Source organism: Coregonus lavaretus (assembly GCF_964263955.1).
Source record: "Coregonus lavaretus genome assembly, chromosome: 27".
Lineage (NCBI taxonomy): Eukaryota > Metazoa > Chordata > Actinopteri > Salmoniformes > Salmonidae > Coregonus > Coregonus lavaretus.
In genome coordinates this window covers 19951203-19971367 of record NC_140014.1, presented here as the reverse complement: position 1 = coordinate 19971367, position 20165 = coordinate 19951203, and the positions used below count along the sequence as shown (strand labels likewise).

General features: G+C 47.6%; 1 protein-coding gene across 1 annotated transcript in view; it reads right to left on the bottom strand.

The window, feature by feature from the left end:
* Window positions 1-5425: 5425 nt before the first annotated feature.
* The window catches only part of LOC311102494 (cysteine-rich motor neuron 1 protein), a gene marked incomplete at both ends in the record, with an annotated part of 51351 nt that continues 36611 nt past the window's right edge, over window positions 5426-20165 (bottom strand). Inside the window, 8 exons of the mRNA XM_084143853.1 lie at window positions 5426-5617; window positions 6305-6483; window positions 6987-7112; window positions 7766-7978; window positions 9221-9436; window positions 9980-10198; window positions 11437-11558; window positions 15408-15561. Of these exons, the coding sequence (XP_083999979.1) occupies window positions 5426-5617; window positions 6305-6483; window positions 6987-7112; window positions 7766-7978; window positions 9221-9436; window positions 9980-10198; window positions 11437-11558; window positions 15408-15561 (1421 nt within the window). The remainder of the gene's footprint in view (window positions 5618-6304; window positions 6484-6986; window positions 7113-7765; window positions 7979-9220; window positions 9437-9979; window positions 10199-11436; window positions 11559-15407; window positions 15562-20165) is intronic.

Sequence of the window (20165 nt, the reverse complement as noted above, 5' to 3'; positions counted from 1 at the left end):
ACATAAGTATTTGATACAGCAGAAAAGCAGAACTTAATATTTGGTACAGAAACCTTTGTTTGCAATTACAGAGATCATACGTTTCCTGTAGGTCTTGACCAGGTTTGCACACACTGCAGCAGGGATTTTGTCCCACTCCTCCATACAGACCTTCTCCAGATCCTTCAGGTTTCGGGGCTGTCGCTGGGCAATACGGACTTTCAGCTCCCTCCAAAGATTTTCTATTGTCCCACTCCTCTTTGCAGATCTTCTCCAAGTCATTAAGGTTTCGAGGCTGACGTTTGGCAACTCGAACCTTCAGCTCCCTCCACAGATTTTTTATGGGATTAAGGTCTGGAGACTGGCTAGGCCACTCCAGGACCTTAATGTGCTTCTTCTTGAGCCACTCCTTTGTTGCCTTGGCCGTGTGTTTTGGGTCATTGTCATGCTGGAATACCCATCCATGACCCATTTTCAATGCCCTGGCTGAGGGAAGGAGGTTCTCACCCAAGATTTGACGGTACATGGCCCCGTCCATCGTCCCTTTGATGCGGTGAAGTTGTCCTCTCCCCTTAGCAGAAAAACACCCTCAAAGCATAATGTTTCCACCTCCATGTTTGACGGTGGGGATGTTGTTCTTGGGGTCATAGGCAGCATTCCTCCTCCTCCAAACATGGCGAGTTGAGTTGATGCCAAAGAGCTTGATTTTGGTCTCATCTGACCACAACACTTTCACCCAGTTCTCCTCTGAATCATTCAGATGTTCATTGCTAAACTTGTGGTCCTCTGTAGCTCAATTGGTAGAGCATGGCGCTTGTAACGCCAGGGTAGTGGGTTCGATCTCCGGGACCACCCATACGTAAAAATGTATGCACACATGACTGTAAGTCGCTTTGGATAAAAGCGTCTGCTAAATGGCATATTATTATTATTCAGACAGACCTGTATATGTGCTTTCTTGAGCAGGGGGACCTTGCGGGCGCTGCAGGATTTCAGTCCTTCACGGCGTAGTGTGTTACTCATTGTTTTCTTGGTGACTATGGTCCCAGCTGCCTTGAGATCATTGACAAGATCCTCCCATGTAGTTCTGGGCTGATTCCTCACCGTTCTCATGATCATTGCAACTCCACGAGGTGAGATCTTGCAAGGAGCCCCAGGCCAAGGGAGATTGACAGTTATTTTGTGTTTCTTCCATTTGCGAATAATCGCACCAACTGTTGTCACCTTCTCACCAAGCTGCTTGGCGTTGGTGTTGTAGCCCATTCCAGCCTTGTGTAGGTCTACAATCTTGTCCCTGACATCCTTGGAGAGCTCTTTGGTCTTGGCCATGGTGGAGAGTTTGGAATCTGATTGATTGATTGCTTCTGTGGACAGGTGTCTTTTATACAGGTAACAAACTGAGATTAGGAGCACTCCCTTTAAGAGTGTGCTCCTAATCTCAGCTCATTACCTGTATAAAAGACACCTGGGAGCCAGAAATCTTTCTGATGAGAGGGGGTCAAATACTTATTTCCCTCATTAAAATGCAAATCAATTTATAACATTTTTGACATGTGTTTTTCTGGATTTTGTTGTTGTTATTCTGTGTCTCACTGTTCAAATAAACCTACCATTAAAATTATAGACTGATCATTTCTTTGTCAGTGGGCAAACGTACAAAATCAGCAGGGGATATATATATATATATATATATACACACACACAGTTGAAGTCGGAAGTTTACATACACTTGGAGTCATTAAAACTTGTTTTTCAACCACTCCACAAATTTCTTGTTAACAAACTATAGTTTTGGCAAGTCCGTTAGGACATCTACTTTGTGCATGACACAAGTAATTTTCCCAACAATTGTTTAGAGACAGATTATTTCACTTATAATTAATTCACTGTATCACAATTCCAGTAGGTCAGAAGTTTACATACACTAAGTTGACTGTGCCTTTAAACAGCTTGGAAAATTCCAGAAAATGATGTCATGGCTTTAGAAGCTTCTGATAGGCTAATTTACATAATTTGAGTCAATTGGAGGTGTACCTGTGGATGTATTTCAAGGCCTACCTTCAAACTCAGTGCCTCTTTGCTTGACATCATGGGAAAATCAAAAGAAGTCAGCCAAGACCTCAGAAAATAAATTGCAGACCTTCACCAGTCTGGTTCATCCTTGGGAGCAATTTCCAAACGCCTGAAGGTACCACGTTCATCTGTACAAACAATAGTACGCAAGTATAAACACCATGGGACCACGCAGCCGTCATACCGCTCAGGAAGGAGACGCGTTCTGTCTCCTAGAGATGAACGTACTTTGGTGCAAATCAATGCCAGAACAACAGCAAAGGACCTTGTGAAGATGCTGGAGGAAACGGGTACAAAAGTATCTATATCCACAGTAAAACGAGTCCTATATCGACATAACCTGAAAGGCCGCTCAGCAAGGAAGAAGCCACTGCTCCAAAACTGCCATAAAAAAGCCAGACTACGGTTTGCAACTGCACATGGGGGCAAAGATCGTACCAAATAAAACCTCCCGCGGGCCGCCAGTTGGGGAACCCTGCTCTAGGCTTTGAGAAACACCACACACACATCCCTGGCCGTCCACATCCTCTTAACACAACACAGATAAGCAGAGCAACAATGCTAAAGAGAAAAGGGAACATTAAAACCTTCTGCAAACTAAGGGAGAGGGAAAGCTGATCACCTTCGGCAGCACTGGGCAAGAGTAGTTAAAGGAACAGATGTCACATCTAACCATAGTATGATATGTTTTCCTCTTTTGAACCCATCTGTTGGTAAGTTGATATTTATGGATATGGATATTTATTTTATTTGGAGGGTTTTCCAGTCCAGTCTTTTTATAAGCACAGCACACTTCATAATTGCAAACATGATCTCACCATGAAAATGACACAAACCCTGAAATGTCTTCCTAAACGTTAAAGGCGAAGTTATTTTTGTTCACACATTTTATTTTTTCAAAATAAGTGTAAATGTTACAGTTCAACATCTAAGAAAAATGTATTTACAGTTTGCAACAGTAAAATAAATAAGCTTGAAAAACAAAGCAGATAGAAATGGTAAATGGTTTACAATATCGAAAATGTACAGCAGCTTTGGCTACCAAGTTCATTTGCCAAAAACACATCTCAAACTATAGATTAGTATTAATAAATAAAGCTATGTGAAAAAATAAATAAGGTACTCTGCTGTCCACTACTTTTATCTACCTTTTTTACACATAGGAAAAACAAATAACTGCGTAAGCTTTTACAAGTCGCCTCTTCACTTCATGGTTGTGATTCAAACAAATCTACTGAATTACTTTTAAAACTCTTCAATAGAAATCTACATTTGTCTCCACCCAGTTTTGTCATCACAATGGTCTTTGTATCGAGAGAGTGGCAATGTATCTACAGAATCAGGTCCAAAGATTTCTTATTAAACCCCAGTCTGTTTTGTAATGCTCCAAGCACAGCTCTTTCACTAGATAGATCAGATTGTTAACAAGCCAAGACTGTGCTGCAACAGTATGTTAACTTGAGTGGTTTATCATTATGTGCTAAATATGCCTATCAAATCCCCGATTAGGCCTTTATCCCTCTAGGAATTCTCCCCCACAGCTTTTTAAAACACTGGATCCTAACAAAAGTGCTACATTTCATGAACATGCGCTGATGTTGTAATGGACTAGTATTTATAGTTCATAGCAGTCTCCTTGAGCCCCTTGGCCCTGTTCGCTGTAATACGTTATAAACTGGTGGGAATGGGGAGACCTTCAGTCAGGTTACCTGGACATGGAATACATAGCACATCAGTTGAACTCTTCAAAATGTACTGAATTGGGCTAGCATATGTCATTATAGGAGAAACAATGAAATATGATAAACATTTAAGGCTATAAAATTAAGGCTACTAATGTACATGTTAACATTCTCTGGAAACAGTAGCTCCTGTTTGCGCACGGCTGTAAATTAACATATAAGTGAGGTTTACTGTATATCGACATTCCTCATGAGTCACTCCAGAAGGTCTGGCACTGCTTCTGTAGTTTCTTGTAACGAGTCCTCTTATCTGCAAGCTATAAAATAAGTCTGGAATCATGTTAGTCCACTTACTCTTGAAGTCCATTTCCATTTCTACATGATGAAGTTCAGTCAATGGGATGATTCCTTCTGAAGGAAACCGGACTAAGAGTTATTGAGTAGAGTCAGCCCTGTGTAGCTCAGTTGGTAGAGCATGGCGCTTGCAACGCCAGGGTCGTGGGTTCGATTCCCACGGGGGGCCAGTATGAAAAAGAAAATGTATGCACTCACTAACTGTAAGTCGCTCTGGATAAGAGCGTCTGCTAAATGATTAAAATGTAAAATGTAGAGAAGGATGAAGGACCCTCCTGTATTACAGACACACTGGCTTCACAGCTGAGGAAGACTACATTCACTCATACTGTATTTGTTCCCTCTCTCCAGGGTGGTTGGTTGTTTTCTGAATGGAATGACTTGGTCATCATCCTTGAGGCAGACAGAAACCACTACAGTAAGTGGGAAGAGAAGAGTATCCTTCCTCTGCGTTAATGGGTAATGTTTAGTCTGGCGTTTACAATGTTTTAATCTTGCCACCATGGAGACCATAACAAAACCAAGAAATACACTACAACTAGTACACATAGAAATACAAAAAAAAAGAAGCTAAGATGGAAACCACACGTTCTAAAGCAGGAGTATGGGTCTCTTTTCCCTGAGTCTGCTGGGTTTTGATGTTGCTCAGTCATTGACTGTGGAGAGGAGAGAGTCATGGATCTAGCCATATCTGCTAATCCCTCCCATCCAATTTTGATTACAACAGGAAGACAAGTTAAATTGGCTTCACATCTAAAACAATTGTTGATCAATTGAGTGCTGCGCTGCAGCACATGGAAACCAGCAGACTGGAGACCCTCTAGACTAGAACCCAAACCGCTGTCCTAAAGCTTTTTATATTCCTCCTATTAGCTTCATGTTCCAGTTCCAGAGGAGGCGAGAAGCAATAATGATAATGTTCACAGTCCAGAGCTCTCTGGCTGAGTAGTAGTCTCTCTGACTGTCACTCTGTCTGTGGTGAACTGTATGGCAAAGTCCCAGAATGGCCACATCCTCCTGCCTCCCCTGTCTCTCCTCACTGCACCAGCAGCCAGGCCACAGTAAAGCTCCAAACGCAGGATATAGCAGTATGATAAAGCAACAGGAAGTTGCATTGTTTTGTGTTTCGTTGTGGATCATCAGTTTTACTGCCAGAGAGAGAGAGAAGGGGGGGAATCCCAGGCATGTGTGTGGCTGTACAGTACAATGTATAGTTTGTGGATCGATCACCATGGAAATGTGTGAAAGAGAGAAGAGGAAGTGCTGGGTAGCCCTGTGGGCGGAGTAGAGTTTGGGAGTCCGGTTAGAGGGCTGGTGGTCAGGGGGCCTGGAGGGATCTAGCGCTGCCCCCTGCCCTGGCCCATACTCAGCTTAGCCCGAGGGATGCTCATTCTTTCCACACACGGTGAGCTCATCTCTGGGGAGAAGTTGATGCCGCAGTCATTCTTCACGCTCTGGAACTTGTTCTCCTTTGAAGGTTCCATGTACACCAACGAGTTCTTATTCACATGCTTCTTCAGGATCACAGTCTAAGAAAGGAGAAGAGAGAAAGGGAAGATTCCCAGGGTTTCAAATATCAATTATCTTGCCAGTTATTGATTGAATCCTACTGCTTTGTGTTAGCGTGCACTATGTCTAGTTCGGACGGGAGAGACTGTTCAGAAAGTATGTGACGATTTACGATTTTCTGTTCCACTAGCCTAATTTCATGGCGGTGTTGTAAAACTATCACATTTTATGATAAACTTGACACAGTTCAAAGAGCTCCTTCAGAATTAAGTGCTGGAAAAGACATGAATCCCTACTTTATGACACCCTGAACACGGGTTGTAGCAGGAGCTGGAAGATCAAGGAAAACCCACGACCCACCCACAGATTAAAACCCAAAACAACCGCCCGCCCCGCTATGGTGCTATGATTATCACCACAGGGGTCTAAGTTTGGGCAGCAATGCCGTAAAAAAAGGAAGTAATGTCTGCGCTGGGTTGCAGCAGGTAGCCTAGCCGTTAAGAGCGTTGGGGCAGTAACCGAAAGGTCGCTGGTTCGAATCCCGAGCCAACTAGGAGAAAAACCTGTCTGTGCCCTTGAGCAAGGTACTTAACCCTGAAGTTGCTCTGGATAAGAGCGTCTGCTCAAATGGAAATGTTGCAATTCATTGGTGAAGCTGTGCGTACAGTACGGGCCTAATGAGCTGATTTACCCACATTGCCTCTCACCTTCTTGGGGGCGCTGTAGCAGGACATCTGCACCCACTTCTTTTTCTTGTTGATGAGGAGCGCCACGATGAGGAAGATGACAATGGCCAGGAGTAGACAGGCCAGTATCCAGGCTGCTGATTGGTAGATGAGAGCCATCTCAGTTTGGCTGGGGAAGTTCTCTCCCAGGCTGTTTCCGTCTGCAAGGAGAATCAAGCAGTATCAATATCAGCTCTCCCCCAAAGACTAGACTACACACACTGCTGTCACACGGGCCAATATCTCCATTACATTATTCCCCTTCTAATCAATTGAAATGAAAAGCAGCTCATGTCCTTCCTTAGTGTTTGGCAGTTTTCCCTGGCCAATACGTCAGATACAGTCTTCAGATGAATGGTCTCTGTCCCAGGACTCTTACGGGTTAGTATGATTTTGGCCACATCGATTTATCATGTGTCAGTGTGCATTTAGCTCATTTGTCAAAGTGTCCCTATATCCCCCCCAACAATGGAAACATCCTCAACATGCTGGATGGGAAAGTATGGACAATGATGCCAAGTCACAGGGCTGAGCTGAGGCAGTTGTTACCACCCAGTCCCATATTATTATTAGTTAACCATCGCTGTGGGCCATAGGAGGAGTGAGTGAGTAAGTGAAAGAGAGGGTGAAAGAGAGACAGGCAGGCAGACAGAGTTAGTGTTACCTGTAGCAGCGATGATAGGAGGCACAGTGGCAGTGGTGATCCAGACTGTGTTGTCCACTGTGGTAGTAGCACTGGTCTTGGGGGCCTTGGTCGACACCATCATTGGAACAGACGTTGTTGTCATTTCTGTAAATCAGGATATCACAACCATAATTCACATACCTAGTCACTCATGTCAAACACACTTGAACTAAAAACAAATCCCACATAAGTCAATGTCACAGAAGTGTCTGTAGATAAGGTGTGTTTGCAGGACGTGTTCCCTAAGCTTCCATGACCCTCCTTTGTCAAGAGTCTTATGTAAAAGTGCTGTTTTCCACTGAGTAAATAACCAAAACAAAGCCAAGATGAAACGGCTACAAATCACAGGGAACAATGCAGGCCTGTGCCAAGGTTTTCCTCTATAGGAAAAGCTGACAGAGCATTGCCTTCTTGTGACGGCATTGAGAGTGGCGGGCCGGCTCAGCCGGAGACAGGAAACACGTGTGAATGTGCGGATGCTTGGGGAATGTTTTTGCTCGGAGTGGGTTGTGTCACATGGAATGTTGCTGTGAGTAACTGTGTTTTCCCATGCAGCGCCAGCGAGACTGGCACTCAGGATGCGACTCGTACACACTTGCTTTATTCTAGCTAACCGAAAAATCTGAAGACTTTTCCTCCCTTCCTACAAGTTACACTGTGAATAATACTTTTCTCAATAACAAGCTGTACCTTGTCCCAAAGGAACAACTTGTTTTAATGCATACTTAATATGGGTCCGTCCCCACCCCCACACTTACCCAGACAGTGAGGGCAGCACTGGCCCTTGCGCAGGACGGGCACCCTGCAGTTGGCAGGCAGGCAGCGCTGGGAGAAACACTGAATGGTTCCGTTGTTGCAGGAACAACTGGTGCAGGTGTTGGCCTTCCAGGTGTCCCCAGCCAACAGCACGTCTCCCTCGCTGGAGATACAGTACTCCTGCTGACTGGTGCTCACTGGGAGCAGGGGACCCTCTGTGGACGGAGGGATGGAGAGAGAGGCACACCAAGGGTTAACTTTATCACAGATATTCCCCTGGCTCCCAGGCTATCACCGGCAGTATAGCATGTTAATCCAGAGTGGTTATTGGGACTGTAGGTCTGTGTTTGAGATAAGATGTTTTTTACTGGACGGTAAAAACTAGCAGGAGGCTATTTAATGACTAGGGAACACATGGCTTCTGTGCTGTCTGTCAGTTAAATCTCAGGCTTATCTCTGTATCTCATTTCCCCCAGGCCCATAGATCAATGGCCTTCCTGTGACCAAAGCTTTAGTTAGATTGTACATCTCAGCAGTACTGTACACATACATCATGGGGCCTGTCATTGAAATGTGTGTTATTCCCACATTCCTTAGAGCTAGGCCCATACATATATCAAAGGGCTGCCTATGACAATCTGCTTTTCTGGGGGGAGATGTGGTGATAACGCAGCTAGCCGAGCGTTCCCAAGGAGGCTCTGTGGGTTTCAGGGGCAGTCATGCATTTTTTATTTGTGGGGCTCATGCTTGAGGGGCTGAGGGAGGAGTGAGGGGCGGGAGGAGGTGGTTGGGCGGCGGTTGGGGAGGGAGGAGGTGGTTGGGCGGCGGTTGGGGAGGGAGGAGGTGGTGGTGGGGCGGGGGGAGGAGCGGGAGGTGGTGGTGGGGCGGGGGGAGGAGTGAGGAGCGGGAGGTGGTAGGGCAGTGGGAGGAGAGAGGGGCGGGGGTATTGAAATAGTGCAGACCTGACCACGATAAACTAGTTATATAGGCTATAACTAGGGCCCAAAGTTTTTCCTAGTAATATCACATTGCCGGGAAAAACTCCTGGCCCTACAAATGACCAGTGTAAACAGACAGGATTGTCCACGTGTTCCTGTCTGGAGGATATATCCCCATGTAAACCCAGCCGGTTTGGTCTGGTTTCTTTAAAAGCCTGACATTAAACTCTCCGACAGCGTGCATCATGCACCCAGGAAAGGCCCCTCAGTCCACAACCACATGCTGCTGATAATGGCTCCAGCTCAGATTTATCCCACTCTGACTGACCACAAACTGACATTTCCTTCTGGAGTTATTCCTGGATGTACTGTAAGGGCTTTTGATATTATCTGAATTTGCTCTTGTCAAGGCTAATATGATGATAGAGTTCTACATTTACAGAGAAGAAATTGGCTTGGCACTACATGTTTCCTAGTAAAGCAGCCTATGACAGATGCAGGGGATGTAAGGTACTGTACCTGGGCAGACATGGCAACATGTGTCCTTGTTCCTGGTTGGGGCCTGACACACAGCAGGGGGACACACTTCAGTGTCACACAGGACGCGGCCCTTCCTGCAGGTGCAGCGTGTACAGTCGTCCAGGTTCCAGGTCTCTCCCTCCACATAGAGTTCCCCCCCAGGGGCCCGGCACACCACCAGGTCCATGCCCTCCGGCTGACCACTGCCTGACTCATCTGGACAGACGACACATAGGTTAGGAGAGACAGATAACAGCAACACAACAACACACTCAAAGAGTGCAGAGACTACAAAGAACAAGATTCACATCTTACTACAATTAGATGTGAGATCAATGGTGAAAGACTAAAGCCTGGCAGTTACACAACTATTTGTGGTTGACCATAGTATCCTCTAGTCTAGTACAACTGTACAGATAAAACATTTGACTCCCCAATAGGAATGTCTTGTCTCCTGACAAACGGGCGACTGAAAGTTGTAGACATTCTTTCACTCCTAAATATTTGAACAGTCCACTTAGTCACTCCCCTATAAATATCCTGAGTGACTGGGAGGGGTGTGGATGAAAAGGCGTGGGTGTGTAACTGTGTATCAGTGTGTGTTACTCCTTACAGAAACACAAAGTGTTTATGGAGCCTGAGGCCTGGGTTGACTGCTGGGGCAGTAAGTGGACTGGGGTTCTTAGGAGAGTGAGATCCTGGGGGACTGTGACCTGCCAGATCTGTCTGTGTAGGTGTGTGTTGATAGACGAGATGTACCTTCACAAGTGGGGCAGCACTGGTCAGGCCTGACCACGGGGTTGGGGCAACTGGGCACAGGGCAGGATATGAGCACACACATCTCTCTCCCAGTGTGGCAGTAGCAGTCGCGGCAGCCGTCGTGCCAGCTCTCGCCCTTCTCATAGCGGTGCCCGTTGGAGGTCAGGCAGTAGCTGGGCATAGGGGTGGGGGCAGTGGTGCTTGGCATGTGGCCACTCTCTGGAAAACAAACATGAACACAGACAAAAAGACGTTAGGCAGGGAGGGAGGCTGGTGACTTGAACCTGTGAGAAACAGTCACCAGGGATGTTTCAGGGCATGAGAAACACAGGAGTAAATTCAAAGTGGACATTTCATTAAGAATAACTATTTAAGGCAGCCAATGTTATTGTCTTGGCTCTGTTACAGTCCCTGGATCCTCTCAGCTCCACCTTCATCAAACACCAATATGTGACCTTCCTTTTAAAGTCCCTTTATTTCCCAATAATCCATTTACAACAGCACCACAAATAAATACAGTTTAATCATTTCTCTGAGGTTTTTGGCACCGGACCCAAAACTGAGGTCCTGTGTTTCTTTTGAGGGACAGGTTTCGTTTATAAAACCCCACAAATGCCAATAACTGGCCTCCAATGTGTTATAAACCCAGTGTGGCTGTTAAGTCTGGGTAGAACAGTGTTTTAGAATAGAACGTACTGTAGTAGTTCAGTGAATCGCACCATGTTTCCACATCCGGTGCGGATGTTTGTGTCTCTTCTCTCTTAACAACACTGTTATAACACACTGTTATACACAGGGAAAAAGGTACAGTTACCCAAAAGTTTCCTATCCATAAATACTTGAACAGTCCACTGAGTACCTGATCCAAGAGTATCAAAATAAGGTAAACATCAGGACCCTGGAATAGACATGAGTGTCTGTGTGGAAATGGGGTGCTAAGCAAGAAACCAAAAATATATGCCAAGCTAACATATTTATAATATTACTGAAAAAATTAAATAAACACATCAAATAAAACTGGCAGTGTATAAATACGCTGTCCACAAACTTTCTTTAACTTGTGTGGTTGGCAAATCTAATCAGACATGCACACACAGACCTCAGAGAGCTAAATAAAAACAAGAATCAAAACATCCATTCATAACAGGCTTCACAGCAGACCAGCTAAAGGTCACAGCAAATCACATCTGCTACATAGTAGGAGAAAGTAAACACCTCAGAGAGAGTCTTATCTCTCTAATGTACAGTATATCATCTCCTCCTCACACTGAACCATTTTACAGGACACAGACACGATCACTTTCACAATCACACACACATGGTCACACACACACACACAAACAAACACACACACACTACTTTTGTTGTTATGGAACTGTAGTCATGTGACTGGCTGACCCAGAGGGATGAACATTGATGTGGACCAGATGAGACAGACAGACAGATGAGCACCATACCTTTGCACATGCAGATGGAGCAGCCCTTCCTGTTCTGCCGGTAGCCATCGCTGCAGTGCTTGTCACAGGTGAAGGGGGGACACTTGACACAGCGACACATCTCACAGCCGTGCTTATTCCTCCTGTGGCATAGATAGAGCACACAAATGTCTTTATCAGATATGTAATGTGAGAGGGCAAGATAAGAAGGCCATCTTTACAGCTCAAATGGTGCATGTTAAATGCATTATTCAATGAAAGTTCAGTACCCAGTGGTCTTGTGAGCGGTCTGGTGGAGTGCTGCCGTAGAGCCAGATGGTCAGGTCTGGTATAATAGATATATGGTTCTTTTTCCCCCCTGCTATATTAGCTGCCTTTGAAGAGGCCAGATAAAAGCAGCACCCTGGAACACGTGAGAGCCCCATGGTGCACAGCACAAACACCATACCAATGCTAGAGTCTAGGGCACTGGGTTTAATGCCAATTCGGATGCTTTCCATTTGATTCAACCTATTCAGATAGGTACTCAATCAATCAATCAATCAAATGTATTTATAAAGCCCTTTTTACATCAGCAGATGTCACAAAGTGCTATACAGAAACCCAGCCTAAAACCCCAAACAGCAAGCAATGCAGATGTAGAAGCACGGTGGCTAGGAAAAACTCCCTACCAAAGCCTTTGGCTGACATGTGAGCCCCAGAGCAGGGCCAGATTATATTAATGCAGCCCGGTTGATTAAGGAACATAAGGACTGAGGGGCCCTGCTCTTTATTAACTATGAGCTCATCATGGTTGATTTGTAAACAGAGCAGGGAGTTAAACTGTGGAGAGCAGATACAGCCCCAGACACAGGGATGAGTTTGTACCAGAGGAAAAACAAACCCTGAGGAGTTTGAGAGACGATCTACACAGGGACCTGAAATTAAACTAAACCCCCACTGAATGGCCTAAAGCTATGGAGGATACACACAGAGAGAAAACGGCCCGTAATTTAGCTAGGAACAGACACAGAACATGTGACCTAGTTGAATCCAGCTATGGATGTCATAAAACGCACAATGAGTGTATAAAACATTAAGAACTCCTTCCTGGCCTCCCGAGTGGCGCAGCGGTCTAAGGCACTGCATCGCAGTGTTGCGGCGTCACTACAGCCTGGGGTTCGATCCTGTGTCATTACCGGCCGTGACCGGGAGTCCCATAGGGCGGCCACAATTGGCCCAGCGTCGTCCGAGTTAGGGGAGGGTTTGGCCGGGGGGGCTTTACTTGGCTCATCGTGCTCTAGCGACTCCTTGTGGCAGGCCGGGAGCCTGCAGGCTGACTTCGGTCGTCAGTTTAACTGTGTTTCCTCCAACACATTGGTGCAGCTGGCTTACGGGTTAAGCGAGCGGGTGTTAAGAAGCGCGGTTTGGCGGGTCATGTTTCGGAGGATGTATGACTCAACCTTCGCCTCTCCCGAGCCTGATGCGGAGTTGCAGCGATGAGACAAGATCGTAATCACAACAATTGGGGAGAAAAAGGGGTTAAAATTACAAAAGAAAAAGAACCCCCCCAAAAAAAGAACACCTTCCTAAAATTGAGTTGCACCCCCACCTTTTGCTCTCAGAACAGCCTCAATTCGTGGGGGCATGGACTCTACAAGGTGTTGAAAGCGTTCCACAGTGATGCTGGCCCATGTTGACTCCAATGCTTCCCACAGTTTTGTCAAGTTGGCTGGATGTCCTTTGGGTGGTGGACCATTCTTGATACACATGGGAAACTGTTGAGAGTGAAAAACCCAGAGCGTTGCAGTTCTTGACACAAACCAGTGCACCTGGCACCCACTACCATATCCCGTTCAAAGGCACTTCAATATTTTCACCCTTTGAACGGCACACACACAATCCATGTCTCAATTGCCTCAAGGCTTAAAAATCCTTCTTTAACCTGTCTCCTCCCCTTCATCTACACTGATTGAAGTGGATTTAACAAGTGACATCAATAAGGGATCATAGCTTTCACCGGATTCACCTGGTCAGTCTATGCCATGTTTTGTACACTCAGTGTAGATGAGTAGCAGGTTGAGAAATTATGCTGATCCATCACTCCAGTCTCTCTTTCTATTTGTGTCTCCCACGCTCTCGCTTTTTCTGGAACAAGTAACCCATAAGACATTTTTCAATTAAACATTGATCTCGTTTGGTGGGATTAATTATACTATTAGTCACTGTCGGCCACATAAATAAAACAGGAGATTAACCCTGTGTCCCACAGCAGCCGATCCACTAGCAGAGGGCAAATCTCTGCTGAAACAGCAGTAAAGGCAGTATGGAGAGGCCAGGCTGAGCTCTGAGCTGGCTGGGCCCTCAGTGTACAAACACAGAGACAGAAAGTCTGGCCACCTTGGGAGCTGGGCTTTGTTTAAAGGTGGTGTGTGGAATTTGGTGCACCGTGCTTGGCTCTGGGGCTGCTTTCTCTGTGCCGGGCAGGGCAGCAGGAGAATGCCGTGCACGTCCTGTCAGGTCCGATGGTGATTTAGGCCTATTGAGGAGGGGAAACGCTTTAAGTCCTCCTTTGTGTCCTGCCCGAGGCGCTCAACTGTGCCAAATGTCAATGTAAACACACCTTTAGGGCTCTGACCCACTCTGATAGCCCACTGCTCAGTGCTCACGTTTCTCCCCTCTACACTGTTGAGATAAGAAAACTGGACTGTTCAAAGCAAGTATAGTTTATGAGGTTTGTATTAATCGTGGTTTAGGCACATTCGCCACAAATGAGTTCTCTGCAGAGGTCATAAATGCAGCCAATTTATACGAAGCCGTCTCTGTGTCTTTTCACTGATCCATGTTAGAAGCACCACTCTGCTAGAAGAGGGATGCATTACTTAGCTCATCGAGGATTCAGACTTCTGAAGCCAGTCCTGAACCGGTGCTTATGAGTGATGAAGCCACCGCTTCCTGCTCCTCTTCCCCCTCGGGGTGCCTCTCTGCTGGCATCCTGTGCAGACATATCAGGCCCATCTTGAGCGGAGGCTCCAGAGAGCATGGTTCAGATACCAGAAGAATCCCACTGTATACAATTCATAAAGGCCGCTTTTGTGCAGATGTGATTTTTATCGTTGTTTTGAGACGGAAAGATGATTTATGAAATGAAAGTGCTGCTGGGGAGAGTAGATCACTTCCAGATGTTTGATTGAGTTAGGGGGGTTATGAGAGGGGTGCAGGGGGGAGGGGGTAGAGGGGCAGGGGCGGACCGCAAACTGCACTGGTCACTCTGGCTGCGTTTACACAGACAGCCCAATTATGATATTTTTTGCACTAATTGGTCTTTTGACTAAACCGATCAGCTCTGAAAAAGTGTGAAAAGATCTGATGTGATTGATCAAAAGACCAATAGTTTAGAATTGGGCTGCCTGTGTAAACGCAGCCACAGAGACACAGATTAGGGCCCTGATTGGCCCCTCAGTTGGCCCCATTAGATCTTTGCAGGTGGGGCGAGGGTGAGGCTGCCAGGTGTGTAACGATACTTCCTCTCTGCCCAGTCAGACCTGGCACTGTCCCTTGCCAACTACTACACCTGGAGTAATATGATGTTGTCTGTACACACATGTAGATCAACAGATAGTACTGTCAGCCAAGATACAGCACTGGTGTTCCATTGTCAGAGCCAAATATTTCACAGTGCGAATAGCGCACTTGTCAAATAACCAAGAGTTTACACAGTTGAAGTTTACATCATAAAAAATTACATGACTGAAAAATGCAAACAATGAGTGAAGGAGGACTATTTATAACTACAGCGTAGAAACGTATTGTGTTTTTCCAGCTAAAGAGAGGGCGGATTGTATGTCAGGGCCCATGTCAATAATAAACCACACAAATCACCATTCCTTCAGGCTTTGGCCTTTCAGTCGTAACCAGTGGTGCTGTAACAGCCTTTGAGCAGGGTGGAAACTAAGGGGTGAACAATGAGCAGTGTTTAACTTGAAGATATGGAGACCATTCAGAGGACTTACACATATCCGTAGGGGCAGGTCTTGCTGCATGTCAGGGGTCGGCACTTGGGCATTGGAGAGCTACACTCACACACCTCGCAGCCAAAGTCATCCTTCTCATATCCCACAGGGCATTGCAGGGAGCAGTATTTCCCCAGGTCAGGGCAGGAGTCATCTGAAACAGTTCACATGGAGGTGACATTACCATTGGCTGGCTCATCCATCAACACCATGTTAGTTTGCTAAAGGGCTTTTCATGAGCGAATTCCAATGACAGAAAAAACGGCAAATACCATGCAGCCATGGAAACAAATGAGGTGCGACAGATATTTGTTAATGTGTGTGCTTTATGTTAGTGTTATGGAGATGATGTGCCAGGGATTCGTCATTTGGAACCAGTTCCAGTATGTGTGTGTTTATGGTACAGTGGCTTGCGAAAGTATTCACCCCCCTTGGCATTTTTCCTATTTTGTTGCCTTACAACCTGGAATTAAAATGGATTTTTTGGGGGTTTGTATCATTTGATTTACACAACATGCCTACCACTTTGAAGATACACATTTTTTTTTCTTGTGAAACAAACAAGAAATAAGACAAAAAAACTGAAAACTTGAGCGTGCATAACTATTCACCCCCCCAAAGTCAATACTTTGTAGAGACACCTTTTGCAGCAATTACAGCTGCAAGTATGTCTCTATAAGCTTGGCACATCTAGCCACTGGGATTTTTGCCCATTCTTCAAGGAAAACTGCCTCAGCTCCTTCAAGTTGGATGGGTTCCGCTGGTGTACAGCAATCTTTAAGTCATACCACAGATTCTCAATTGGATTGAGGTCTGGGCTTTGACTAGGCCATTCCAAGACATGAAATGTTTCCCCTTAAACCACTCAAGTGTTGCTTTAGCAGTATGCTTAGGGTCATTGTCCTGCTGGAAGGTGAACCTCCGTCCCAGTCTCAAATCTCTGGAAGACTGAAACAGGTTTCCCTCAAGAATTTCCCTGTATTTAGCTCCCTCCTTCATTCCTTCAATTCTGACCAGTTTCCCAGTCCCTGCCGATGAAAAACATCCCCACAGCATGATGCTGCCACCACCATGCTTCACTGTGGGGATGGTGTTCTCGGGGTGATGAGAGGTGTTGGGTTTGCGCCAGACATAGCGTTTTCCTTGATGCCCAAAAAGCTCAATTTTAGTCTCATCTGACCAGAGTACCTTCTTCCATATGTTTGGGAAGTTTCCCACATGCCTTTTGGCGAACACCAAACGTGTTTGTTTATTTTTTTCTTTAAGCAATGGCTTTTTTCTGGCCACTCTTCAGTAAAGCCCAGCTCTGTGGAGTGTATGGCTTAAAGTGGTCCTATGGACAGATACTCCAATCTCCGCTGTGGAGCTTTGCAGCTCCTTCAGGGTTATCTTTAGTTTCTTTGTTGCATCTCTGATTAATGCCCTCCTTGCCTGGTCCGTGAGTTTTGGTGGGCGGCCCTCTCTTGGCAGGTTTGTTGTGGTGCCATATTCTTTCAATTTTTTAATAATGGATTTAATAGTGCTCCATGGTGTCACGGTTTCGGCCGAGGCTGCCTCTCTTCCTTGTTCGGGCAGGCTTCGGCGTTCGTTGTCTCCGGAATACTAGCTGCCACCGTTGTATGTTTCATGTTCGTTTGCTTTTGTCTGTTTGTTGTGACACCTGTTCTCGTTTAGCGTAATTAGTGTCCTATAAGTTTCTCGTTGTGTTTGTCTAGTGTTGTGTGTTATTGATTTTGGTCTGTCGTGTGTAGGGCTTATTTAGCTATTTCGCTCGGTTGAGCTTCCCTCCACTGCGTTGGAGTGTTTACGCACCTGTTTAGTGCGCTTTTGTTTTGTTCGCCTTCGTGCGTAATTTCGCCTTCGGGCAAGTGTTGTCGTAATTTCCTTGTTGGAGATTTACTAAAGTCTGTTGGACTATACTTCGGTGTCCTGCGTTTGATTCCACCACTACACCCACCTACAGCACACGTGACAGAATAACACACCTAAAGAATGGAATCAGCAGGAGCCGCAGCAGCCCAGGCGACGCTGGAGGACAAGGTCCGGGAACAAGGTGACCAGATCCTGCAGATGGGGACCGCACTGCAGGAGGTGATCACCACCATCCGAGGCTGGGGGACGCCTCCACCGCCATCCTCCCTGCCAGCACCATCGGCCAGTCAGCCCATTCCCGCACCGGAACCCCGAGGAGTCCGACTCTCGCTCCCGAGGGCCTACGATGGGACCGCGGCCGGGTGTCAGGGTTTCCTTCTCCAGGTGGAGCTGTACCTGGCCACCGTGCACCCGGCGCCCTCGGGACATGAGAGCGTGTCCGCCCTGATCTCCTGCCTTTCCGGGAAGGCGTTGGAATGGGCCAACGCGGAGTGGAGGAGGATCGACGCGGACACCATAACATACGACGAGTTCTCCCGCCGCTTCAGGGCGGTGTTTGACCATCCCCCGGAGGGGAAAGCGGCGGGGGAGCGTCTGGTCTTCCTCCGGCAGGGGAGGAGGAGTGCCCAGGAGTTCGCCCTCGAATTCCGTACTCTAGCGGCAGATGCAGGGTGGAATGATCAGGCTCTCGTCGATCACTACAGATGTAGTCTACGAGAGGACGTCCGTCGGGAGCTGGCCTGTAGGGACACCAGCCTCACGTTCGACCAGTTGGTCGACATGTCCATCAGGCTGGATAACCTGCTAGCTACCTGCGGACGTCCCGAGGGGGGTCCGTCCATTTCACCCTCCAGCGCCTCCGAGCCGTGCCCCATGGAGCTCGGGGGCGCTGGCGCTAGAGAGAGGAGGGGTCGGCTTACTAGGGGGTCCATCCCCTGCACCAACTGTGGTCGGGGAGGACACACCGCGGCTAGGTGCTGGGGATGGCCTCCTAGGGGAGAGGACGACAGGTCCCGCACTGGGGATTCCTTCCAGGTGAGTAGGCGCCCCACTCACCCAGAGCTCTCTGTTGCACATTTCTGTATACCTGTGAGTTTTCCACAGGTAGCACCTCATTCCCAGCATAAGGCGCTGGTAGATTCAGGCGCGGCTGGGAATTTTATTGATAAGAAGTTTTGTTTAGCCTTAGGGATTCCCCTTCTTCCTGTTGATATCCCTTTCCCCGTTCATGCCCTAGATAGCCGTCCGTTGGGTGCGGGCTTGATCAGGGAAGTCACTGCGCCACTTAGGATGTGTGCGCAGGGGGGTCATCAGGAGATGATTCAGCTATTTCTGATTGACTCTCCTGCGTATCCGGTGGTGCTGGGCATGCCCTGGTTGAGTACCCATAACCCATCTATTTCGTGGCAGGAGAGGGCTCTGATGGAGTGGTCTGCCCAGTGTAAGGCGCCTAGACATCTGCCTAGGGGTAAGTTACTACCCCTGCCCGTTCCACAACGACCATGGTCCCACCTCTCGGTGGATTTCCTTACTGACCTTCCTCCTTCACAGGGGAATACCACTATACTGGTCGTTGTGGACCGGTTTTCTAAGGCCTGTCGTTTGCTCCCCATGCCGGGCCTCCCTACCGCCCTGCAAACTGCCGAAGCCCTATTCACCCATGTGTTCCGGCACTACGGGGTACCCGAGGATATTGTGTCTGATCGAGGTCCCCAATTTACCTCCAGAGTCTGGAGAGCCTTTATGGAGCGGTTGGGGGTCTCGGTGAGCCTCACCTCGGGTTACCACCCGGAGAGTAATGGGCAGGTGGAACGTGTGAACCAGGATGTGGGTAGGTTTCTTAGAACATACTGCCAGGACCGGCCGGAGGAGTGGGCAAGGTACGTTCCCTGGGCCGAAATGGCCAAGAATTCCCTACGCCATTCCTCCACTAACCTAACCCCTTTCCAATGTGTGTTAGGTTACCAGCCGGTTCTGGCACCTTGGCAGCAGAGCCAGATCGAGGCTCCTGCGTTGGATGAGTGGGCGTGGCGCTCGGAGGAGACATGGAACGCTGCACACGTCCACCTGCAGCGGGCCCTCCGACGTCATAAGGCGAGCGCCGATCTCCACCGCAGTGAGGGACCGGTGTACGCACCCGGTGATCGAGTCTGGCTCTCTACCAGAAACCTGCCCCTCCGCCTGCCCTGTCGGAAACTGGGTCGGCGGTTTGTAGGGCCATTTAAAGTCCTGGGAAGGTTGAACGAGGTGTGTTACAAATTACAACTACCTGTTGAATATAAAAGTATTAACCCCTCGTTCCATGTGTCCCTTCTCAGGCCGGTGGTAGCTGGCCCACTCCAAGAAAGTGAGATCAGGGAGACTCCTCCGCCCCCATTGGACATCGAGGGGGCACCGGCGTACTCCGTGAGGTCCATCTTGGATTCGAGACGTCGGATGGGGGGTCTCCAATATCTAGTGGAGTGGGAGGGGTACGGTCCGGAGGAGCGGTGCTGGGTGCCGAGGGGAGACATTTTGGACCCGTCTCTCCTGACGGAATTCCATCGTGGGCACCCGACGCACCCTGCTCCGCGTCCTCCGGGTCGTCCCCGAGGCCGGAGTCGGCGCACGTCTGGAGCCGCGCGTTAAGGGGGGGGTACTGTCACGGTTTCGGCCGAGGCTGCCTCTCTTCCTTGTTCGGGCAGGCTTCGGCGTTCGTTGTCTCCGGAATACTAGCTGCCACCGTTGTATGTTTCATGTTCGTTTGCTTTTGTCTGTTTGTTGTGACACCTGTTCTCGTTTAGCGTAATTAGTGTCCTATAAGTTTCTCGTTGTGTTTGTCTAGTGTTGTGTGTTATTGATTTTGGTCTGTCGTGTGTAGGGCTTATTTAGCTATTTAGCTCGGTT